General features: G+C 58.0%; 2 protein-coding genes across 3 annotated transcripts; both read left to right on the top strand.

Annotated features, from left to right (window-relative positions):
* Positions 1 to 667: 667 nt before the first annotated feature.
* Positions 668 to 3850, top strand: BORCS7 (BLOC-1 related complex subunit 7). Of its 2 annotated transcripts, XM_005416404.1 has the most exons (5): positions 668 to 830; positions 1219 to 1281; positions 1725 to 1768; positions 2168 to 2188; positions 2626 to 3850. In XM_005416404.1, the coding sequence occupies exons 1-5, from the start codon at positions 690 to 692 to the stop codon at positions 2675 to 2677; spliced, it is 321 nt and encodes a 106-aa protein (XP_005416461.1). In that variant the 5' UTR covers positions 668 to 689; the 3' UTR covers positions 2678 to 3850. The 2 variants fall into 2 exon arrangements, with proteins under 2 accessions (XP_005416461.1, XP_005416460.1); XM_005416403.2 differs by lacking the exons at positions 2168 to 2188; positions 2626 to 3850 and adding an exon at positions 956 to 1109 and having other exon boundaries at positions 684 to 830.
* A 925-nt stretch (positions 3851 to 4775) lies between these two features.
* On the top strand, positions 4776 to 8634 carry AS3MT (arsenite methyltransferase). Its single transcript, XM_005417330.1, has 11 exons — positions 4776 to 4785; positions 4962 to 5002; positions 5527 to 5654; positions 5761 to 5911; positions 5984 to 6120; positions 6375 to 6444; positions 6680 to 6761; positions 6849 to 6980; positions 7076 to 7218; positions 7596 to 7730; positions 8536 to 8634. Exons 1-11 carry the CDS (start codon positions 4776 to 4778, stop codon positions 8632 to 8634), a joined length of 1128 nt encoding a protein of 375 aa, XP_005417387.1.
* The last annotated feature ends 538 nt before the right edge of the window (positions 8635 to 9172 follow it).

Here is a 9172-nt window from a genome sequence, read left to right as displayed (position 1 = left end):
CTGCAGCTGTGGGCGCATGGCGGGGGGCGAGGGCAGCGGGGCCACGGCCGCCCTGGGTGGCCATGGGGGAGCTGCTTCCAGCGCCGGGGGCCAGGGGATGCCCAGGGTCGGATCCGTCCTTGGGGTTCCATCCCCAGGGCCCTGTGGTGGGCCGGGGGTGTGGGGACAGCTTGAGGTCTATCCTAGGTGCCCTGAGCACAGCTGGGGGGTCTGGCGGGGCACTGGAAACCATCCCCAGCCGGGGAGCGCCTCGGCAGATCTGGGAGGGAATGGGCAGCACTAGAAATGTTGATAAGCGCGGAGCATCCCTCATCATCAGCTCTTGTCAGTGCTGGGGAGACACGGGTAGCACGGGACACTGCTGGGCAGCGCTCGGCAATGCCGGTGAGCGCCGGTCAGCCCCTGGTATCATTGGTCAACCCTGGTCAGTACAGGCAAGTACTGGCCAGGGCTGAGAAACCCTGGTCAGCTCTGGTCAGCCTTGGTCTGTGCTTGTCAGTGCTGGGCAGCCTGTGGGTGTCCGTGCCTGAGGCGATGAGGTGTCCTGGGAGAGTCCTTTGGGAACTGAAGCCCCACTCCGGCAGTATTCCCGAGCGCCGCGGGCTCTGCGCCTTCTCGAGCCTTCAGGCCCCTGGCGCTCGCCGTAGCGGCTCCCGGGGAAAGGCGGGGCGGGGTGTGGGCGGGGTAAGATGGCGGCGGGGGGCGCGGCGGATGCTAAGGCGCGCTTTGGCCACTCGGTGAAGGGGCTCCTGACCGAGAAGGTGACGAGCTGCGGCACCGACGTGATCGCTCTCACTAAGCAGGTGCTGAAGGGCTCCCGTAGCGCCGAGGTGAGCGGCGGGTGCCGGTGGGCGGCCGATTACAGGGCCGGAGCCGAGCTGGGAGCGGGGAGGGCGGCGCAATGCATGCTGGGAGCTGTAGTCCGAGGAGGGGACACATCGTTGTCTCTGGGCAGGGACGGGGACAGCGGGAGCGGAAAATGCGGGCACGGCTGGGCAGCGCCTCGGGACTCGGCGGTGGCAGGCGGGAGGGTGGCCGCCAGCTCTCCAGGGTGACAGGTGGGAGCGGTGCCTCAGGCGCTCCCGGTGATGTGCTGTCACGGCACTGTGGTGATCCCCGCGCGGTGTCACCCCGAGTGTCACCCTGCTACCCGTCACGGGGGCCTCGGGAAACGCAAAGCTGTAGCGTCTCAGCCTGCTCCGTATGTTTGTCTTGTAGCTCCTGGGTCAAGCTGCGAGAAACATGGTGATGCAAGAAGATGCCATCTTGCACTCGGAAGATGTAAGCTGTGTTCTTGTGCTGGGGCAGCAGCGTTTCTGGGGGTGGGAGGAGCGGAGGGTGGTAAGAACAGTTTGCAGCCGTGCTGCCGGAGCCCTGGAGTCAGATACATGACTTCAGGCAGCAGGGCTGGTGGCCAGAATAATTTAGTGTTTCCTCAGACCCGGTGCTGCTGGACTCACAGTGTCTTTCAGGCCGGCCAGCCCTCAAGCTGTGCCCTCTCTGACAGAAAGCTTGGGGGACTGTGGGCTGAAATAAAGCACTTGTGTCTCTGCCTGTCACTGGGAAAGGAAAAGGAAGTGTGCCACTGCTGACAGATACCAGCGAGGGTGTTTTGGAGGCAGTACAGCGATACAGTGGTGGCTGTGCTGGAGGAACCCCCAGGGCATTAGGACAGCTGCACTGTGATTTCTGTAGGCATTCATTCTTTGCTTTGTTCTCCACAGAGTTTAAGAAAAATGGCCATAATAACTACTCATCTACAGTACCAGTAAGTAGGCGTTCTCTCCGGGGGGCTGAGTGGGTCCCTCAGTCCTTTTCTGTTCTCATTAAAGACTTTGCATGAAGCTGCCAGCTCAGACTGATCCCTCTTTTGCAGTTCTTCAAAGCTGAGCAGGCCTTGGAGCTGGAATTTTCCAGCCCTCTTCAGGCTGTTTTGGGGTGGGAGCTGAAATTTTTGCCTCCTGTTTGCCATGCACTGTGTCTCCCATGAGTGTGTATGATGCACCTGGGACTAAGAAGGAGAAGCCAGGGCTGCTTCTGTCCCCCAGAACTTAATCCAGAAACACCCTGGAGCTTTGGCCTCTTGAGCCCTTGTTCCACATAACATAAACCATGACTGAGATTTTGTTTTTCTAATGCTCTTTTTGTCTTTCCTTTTCTCCTCCAGGCAAGAAGCAATTCAAAAGAAGTGAGTTCTGGGAGGACCTGGGGGACATGCTGTGGGGGTAGAAAGGGGAAGGTGATGGAGTTGGATGGGGGAAAGCAGAATGGAAAGGTTTTTGCAGCTGCCTTTGAGGCAGATGCTGGCCTAGCAGGATAACACTTCAGTAGTGTGAAGAGATGGGATTCATACCCAAGCTTCCTTTGATTCCTTCCTATCCACTGGTGTGATAGAGCATGTGAGGTTGCTTGTGAGAGGAGATGAGGGTGGTGGGAGCAGAGCTGTGTACAGCAGGGTGCACGAAGTGAGGTTTCCTTTGTGGGGACACAGAGGGGGGTCGGGGGATCCCTGGGTTTCTCTGCTGTAGTGTCAGCTCTAGAGCTGCTCTGGTGCCTTGGGCACAGGCAGCACAGCACAGTCTGGGAGCAGATCTCACCATGAATCTCCTCTTGCTTGGTACCCAGCGTGGAGCGCTCGTCAAACCTTCAGGACCAGCTGAGTCACTTGCTGAAATGAAGGGGAGCTGAAGGCTTGAGGAAATCTCGACCAGCACTGAGGGAGTGAAGTGTTCTCCCCCTGCCAGCCCCTGGGGCTCAGAACTATGTCTGGATGAAGCTGGATGTCAGCTGGGATATGTGCAGAGTCCATGCTTCTGGGCACGTGGCCCCCTCACGTGTGCCTGCATCCACACCTCTGCTCCAGAATGCTCACCTGCACACCTGCACCTGGCTGAAACAAACTTCCCTGAAACTTTGCTCTTCCCAATAATTCCTGTGTCTGCTTACTTCCCATGTCGCGTGAAGTGCTCAGCCCACCCCAGCACCCTTGGCAAGAAATGCAGAGTTGAGGCATGGCATTTAAATGCAGGTGCCTGCAGTTTGCCACTGGTCTGTATTTAGCCACAGAGGTGGCACAGAGTGCAGTTTATTTAGGGCATTTTAATCAGTGTGAGCTGCAAGCGCCTGGGTGGGTGAGAGGTGCTTCAGTGTAGGCTGAAGTGCCAGTCCCAGCACAGGATTTCTGAAACCAGGAATCTAAGCACACACATCTGCCAGTGGCCTAGCTGGACATGGTTTGGCCATCATCCTCCTCAGAGGTTATCTTATTTTCCTCTCTGCCAGAGTTTGGAACATCATCCCTTTGCCAGCCCATATGTGCTGCATTTGGCCTTCAAGTACATTCCTTCTGGGCTGCTGCTCCAGCTTTTGATGAAGCAGCCTTGGCTGTGGTGTGTGTTTGTATCTGGTTGGGAAGGTATCCAAAGGCCTTCTTAGGAAGCCGGCAAGAGAGCATCAGGAGCTGGTGTGCTCAGTTCTGCACTGCTCTGTTGAAGACTAGTGAGCTGTTCACATCCAGGACCAGCTATAAATACTGTGTCTTGTTTTTGGTAAGTCACTTATCTGGAGCACTTGGAGTGCACGGGAAGCACTTGTTTCCCTGAGTGTGCTTTTCACCAGCTGATAGGAGCAGGCAGGCTGAGAGCCGACACAGGCCTGCCACATTCTTGTTGGAATGCTGCTGGAGTCTGGCTCCTGTGCTGCAGAGCCTTCTCAGAGCAGATTTCACCATCCCTGCCAGTATTTTTGCCTTGGGTGACATTCTGACCCCAGCTTCACAGGTGCACTTTGGGAATGAGTTTTCCCTGCGACTCTCTTGCTGGGAATAAAAGCTGTCCTGAACACCACCAAACTGCACAGTCTGTCCTGGGTTCTGTTTCTAGCAGCCCCTATGCACTGGGGAGACTGTTTGGGATGGTGGGTCTTTGTCCCCCAGGATCCCCCATTCTGCTTCAGCTCAGAGGGCTTTGCAGAGGCAGTGTGACCTTGCTGCAGGTGGCTCGTCCCTTCCAAATTCCTCTCCTCTGCAGAGCCTACAGCATCCTGTGGCGTTAAATTTGTGTCTCCCTGACTTTGGGACAAGCAGGGACAGGACTGCACTGTGTTGGTGCAGAGCTGTTGGGGAGCAGGCAGCAGAGTGGGTTTTGGGGATGTGGGTGCAGCAAGAACTGTGAATGATGGCAGCGTGCTCAGCATGGGAGTGGGGCCAGCGGCCTCACCGTGCCCATGTCCCACAGAGCTAGCAGCCTGGCCGTGCCCATGTCCCACAGAACCAGCAGCCTGGCTGTGCCCGTGTCCCGGGGCCGGCAGCCTGGCTGTGCCCATGTCCCACAGAGCCAGTGGTCTCGCCATGCCCGTGTCCTGGGGCTGGCAGCCTGGCTGTGCCCATGTCCCACAGAGCCAGCAGCCTGGCTGTGTGCCCGTGTCCCACAGAGCCAGTGGTCTCGCTGTGCCCATGTCCCGGGGCCGGCAGCCTTGCTGTGCCCGTGTCCCACGGGGCTGTGTGCCAGGGGCCTGGGCAGGCAGGAGCCACTGTCAGGACGGAAGCCAGGCCGGGCAGTGTGGGCTGCTGGGACAGCACAGGATATGGGGGAGGAGCTGGGCAGAGTCCGGCTGGGGCCCTGCGGCTGGAGGCAGCAGGACAGCCCAGGGCCTCTGCCGGGGGTGCCCTTGGGGCCAAGGCTCTGCAAAGCAGGGGAGGGAGATTTACCCTACTGGGATACTTTGGAGGCTCATCTCCCCAGGGCAGCTGGGAGTGGATTTTTGGGGGTGGAGGGATGTCGTCAGGTGCCTCCTGGAGCATCCTATTAGACTGCAAGTTTGGGGGGATTCTCAGGGTTCTGCTGGGAGAGAGCAAAATGTGCTGCTGTATCTGGGGGAAGAGGGGGATTCAGAACTGTTGGGAGGACCTGGAGTGGTGCCCATCTCTGGTGTCAGCCACCAGCCTCACATTCCCGTTGCAGTGGCAACTCCCATCGGAGAGCAGATCCACCAGGAGGTACAGGTGAGGAGTGTGGATGGGAGCTGGGGAGGGATGGGGCAGCTGGGCAGGGGGTGCGTGCCTGGGCTGTGCTATAGTTCCTGCTGCCATTAGAGGGTAAAGCTTGGTTCCGGGCCCAGATGAAAATGCCAGGTGCACTTGGCAGCCAGGTGCACTAAGCTTTGCTCCTGTTTCACATAGGAATGGGGGGTGGAGCAACCTGGCATTTCCCTGCCCTGGTTCCCTGTACCCTTCTCAGCCAGGGAAATGGTGGCTGCAGCCTGAAAAGTTACTGAAAATGGGAATTAAATTCCCTCCTGCACAAACACATTAGTGTGTGTGAGCAGAGGGAGCTGGGGAGGATGAGGGCAAAGGGATGCCTGATCTTACCGTAGTTTTTGGCTAGGTGGAAATGAGAGTGCCAGCGCCAGAGGACGTGTGCACATGGGCAGACCGAGTGCAGACCATGGCCCCCATGTTTTAGAGCATAGGGAGCTCCCAGGGCTCAACTTGGCACAGTTTAGTGGCCTCTGTCCTTCCCATCTCAGGACTACTATGGCAAAGAGCTGCAGAAGTCAGAGGACCTCAAAACCGATGCGTGCATCACCTCAGCCAGGCCCGTTTCCAAGCTGGTGAGAGATGCTCTGGAGCGCATCCATGAGGAGGTTGTGGCCAGGTAAACCCCAGGGTCTCTCCTCCACTGCCACATCCCCGTGGGCTGCAGCCCCTTCTCGGCTGTGCCATGGGGCACCTCCACCCAGCTCAGCTCAGCATCCACCCAGGTACTATGGCTGTGGTCTGGTGATCCCTGAGTGCCTGACGTCGTGCCGGATTCTGGACCTGGGCTGCGGCAGCGGCAGGGACTGCTACCTGCTGAGCCAGCTGGTCGGGGAGCAGGGCCATGTCACCGGCATAGATATGACCGAGGGCCAAGTACGGCACGGATCTGGGGCTCCCCCTCATCCTTCCAGCAGCCCCCTCACATCATTCCCTTCCTCCTGCCAGGTTGAGGTGGCCAAGAAGCACATTGCCTACCACACAGATAAGTTTGGCTACCAAAAGCCGAATGTGGAGTTCTTCCATGGTTACATGGAGAAGCTGGGTGATGCTGGGCTGGCTGACGAGAGCTACGATGTTGTCATGTAGGTGCCATGCAGGGCACAGTCACCCCCAGTCCTGCTGCTTCCCGGGGCTGTGGGCTGGGTCTGCATCCCAATGGGTCACTGCTTCAGAAGCACAAGTTAGAAAAAGGGAAATCCCCTGCCAGAGTCTGGGCTAGAGTCTGGGAATATAAACTGCCCTTTTCATGTCCTGTATGAAGCGATGTGACACACAGCAGCTGGTGGTGCTAAGTGTGCAAGAGGGTGCAAATAAGCCTTGGTCTCCTCTCCCACAGCTCCAACTGCGTGATCAACCTTGCCCCTGACAAGAGGGCTGTGCTGCAGGAGGCCTTTCGTGTGCTGAAGGTGATGGTGGGCTCATTCCTGTGGCAGCAAAGTAGTCTTGGGGTGGCCCTGTTGTTGGAGTGCCACTGAGAAGCAGCAAATGGGATCGGGCAAGGCGCAGATACAGGATGGGGTCAGGGGAGGGCATCTCTGCAGAGGGTCCCAAGCAGGGTAGGATTAGGGGGTTCCCAATTCTCCTTGCCCCTTTTGTCTCTTTGCTTCTTGAGGCCTCCCTTCACTCCTTGCTGCCCTCCAGCCTGGGGGAGAGATGTACTTCAGCGATGTCTACGCCAGCCAGCGCCTGAGCGAGACTGTCCGGAAGCACCGGGTGCTGTGGGGTGTGTAGGGCTGTGGGGTGGGGGTGACAGGGCATGGGGGGACTGGACCTTTTCCTCCATCCCCCCATGTCTGTGGTCTCATACCAGGAGAATGCCTGGCAGGAGCCCTGTACTGGAGAGACCTGTACAGCATTGCTGAGGAGGTGGGGTTCAGCCCCCCATGCCTGGTCACCGCCAGCCCCATCACCATTGGTGACAAGGAGCTGGAGGGCATTGTCGGTGAGGATCCAGCCAGGGAGTGCCAGCTCTGGGAGGCTCTGGTGGGATCCCAGCCCAGGTGTTCAGTGCCCCAGACACCAACCTCTCCCTTGCAGGCCACTGCCGCTTTGTTTCCGCAACTTACCGGCTGTTCAAGGTGCCGGCTGGCAGCCGGACCGGGCCAGGACAGGTCACCTACAATGGCGGCATTGTGGGGCACGAGCGAGAGCTGGTGTTTGACGCCAACTTCACCTTCAAGGTTTGGGGAGGCAGGCTGGGGCTCTGTGGGGAAGAGTTAAAGCTGATGAAGCTGCTACTCAGCTGCATCCTCTGTGATCTGGGGGCAAGCTTTGGTGGAGGGGGAGCCGAGGGGCTGTGTAAACCCAGGGGAGTGCAAATGTCCAGGAAAGGGAGGCAGATGTACGCATTGCTTTGTGGTAAAGGTAGAAGTAGGACATCCATGGTGGCTTCCCAAAATTATTTGAAGCCTGATGCTTGGGTTTTGTGGGTGTTTCTTCAGATTTTGGGCCAAGACATGCTCCTGCTTTCACTCTCCCCATTATCTGGCTGGGTGGCTGGAGTCCCCTGGGACGCATACCCAGGACCCCAGACCTGTGACCATTCCTCTGCCCCCAGGAAGGAGAGGTGATGAGTGTGGATGCTGAGATGGCTGCGATCTTGCAGAGCTCCAGGTTTGCAGAGAAGTTCCTGATCCGAGCTGGTGGAGCCAATGCTGCAGCACCACAGGGCTGCTGTAGCAAGGGAGTGAAGGTTGGTAGAGGGTAGCTCTGTGGTTGGGTTAAGGAATTGGGACACGGGTGTCCCATGCCATCAGAGCTGCTATGGGGTGTCAGAAGGGCTGTAGCATGATACCAAGACACCTGACTCCTTCTGGGCTGGGCAGGAGCTCGTGGGACACTGAGAGTGGTGCCTGCTGCTTGAGTTGGGATAAACTGTACCCCTACCCAAGCTGGAGCCCTCCAAAGGGGGATCTGCTCTAACCACCCCAAAACGTCCATGGGGACTGGTGAGGCTGACAGCTGGACTTCTCTGAGCCCCCCCTCCCAAGGGGAGTCATCCTTCCCCTGAGGGGATTGCTGTGCACAGCCTGCCCCAGGGAGATGATAGCCCATCCCCACAGTTTCTTCCTGCCCATGGCTCTCCTGCCAGCTGATGGACAAGCAGGTTGGCCCTGGCTGCCAACCCTGACCCTGCAGCACAAAGCATTCTATCTGCTGGAAGCCTATCTCTTCTCCTTGGTGGTCCCTGAAGCCTGTAGATGGGCCAGGAGATACAAGGGAGATAACACCCTGCAGCTGCATATCCCTGAAACACAGCCTTGTGCTTAGGAAGGGGAGATTTTCTCAGGGCTCTGTCCAAGCAGGAGACATTTCTCAGATAAAAGCAGAGCCAAAGTCCCAGACGAGCTCTTGGCTTCTTCCTTGCTGCAGGAAAAAGCAGCTGGAGTGACCCAGAGGCTGCCCCTCATGATAGCTAGGGAAGTGCCAAGTGCCACTTTCTCAGGTGCCTCTTCCCACTGGCCTGATCCTGCCCTGGGGTTTTCTCTGTCCTTCAGGAGAAGATCTGTGATCCCTTCCAGCTGCTGGAGCAGCTGAGAGCCCCAGGTCCTCTCAGCTGTCCTGGTGGCACCTGTGGTCCCTCAGGATGCTGCTGAGTGGCCAGTGGTGTCCCCACACCCCTGTTGGAAGTCAGTGGGGTGAGAGGACATGGCCTCAGTGACGCCTTCCACCAGAAAGGAAATAAACACATGTCTGAGCTCAAAGGCTGTGTGTTTGTAGCTGCCACAGGGCCGTGGGTGCTGTGTTTCCCTGGCAGGGCTGGTGGGGCAGGCTGCCTGGTTGCAGTGAGGACCTGTCCTGTGAGTCCCCTCACTGTGGGGCTGACAGTGGCTGTGTGGCTTGGGCACACAGGCAGGGACAGTCTCTGTCTCATTTGCAGCCCTGCAGCCTGTTCCGGGACATGGGGGTTGCTCTCTGATTCTCTGTGCAGGACCACTGAGGTTTCTGTTTTCCCCAGACTCTATCCAGTTGGAAAGCCCCGAGTCTCCTGCAGGCATCTCACCTACAGAGTTTTGCAGGGAAATTCAGCAGTTCTGGAAAAGCAGAAACACATCCAGCTGCATCCCACAGCAGGCAAAGAGCAAGGTGGGAGGGCTTTTAGGGTGTGGTAGAAGGTGATGGACTACATTCCTG

Source organism: Geospiza fortis, unplaced genomic scaffold (assembly GCF_000277835.1).
Source record: "Geospiza fortis unplaced genomic scaffold, GeoFor_1.0 scaffold130, whole genome shotgun sequence".
In the NCBI taxonomy this organism is placed as follows: domain Eukaryota; kingdom Metazoa; phylum Chordata; class Aves; order Passeriformes; family Thraupidae; genus Geospiza; species Geospiza fortis.
This window is presented reverse-complemented; position numbering and strand designations above follow the sequence as displayed.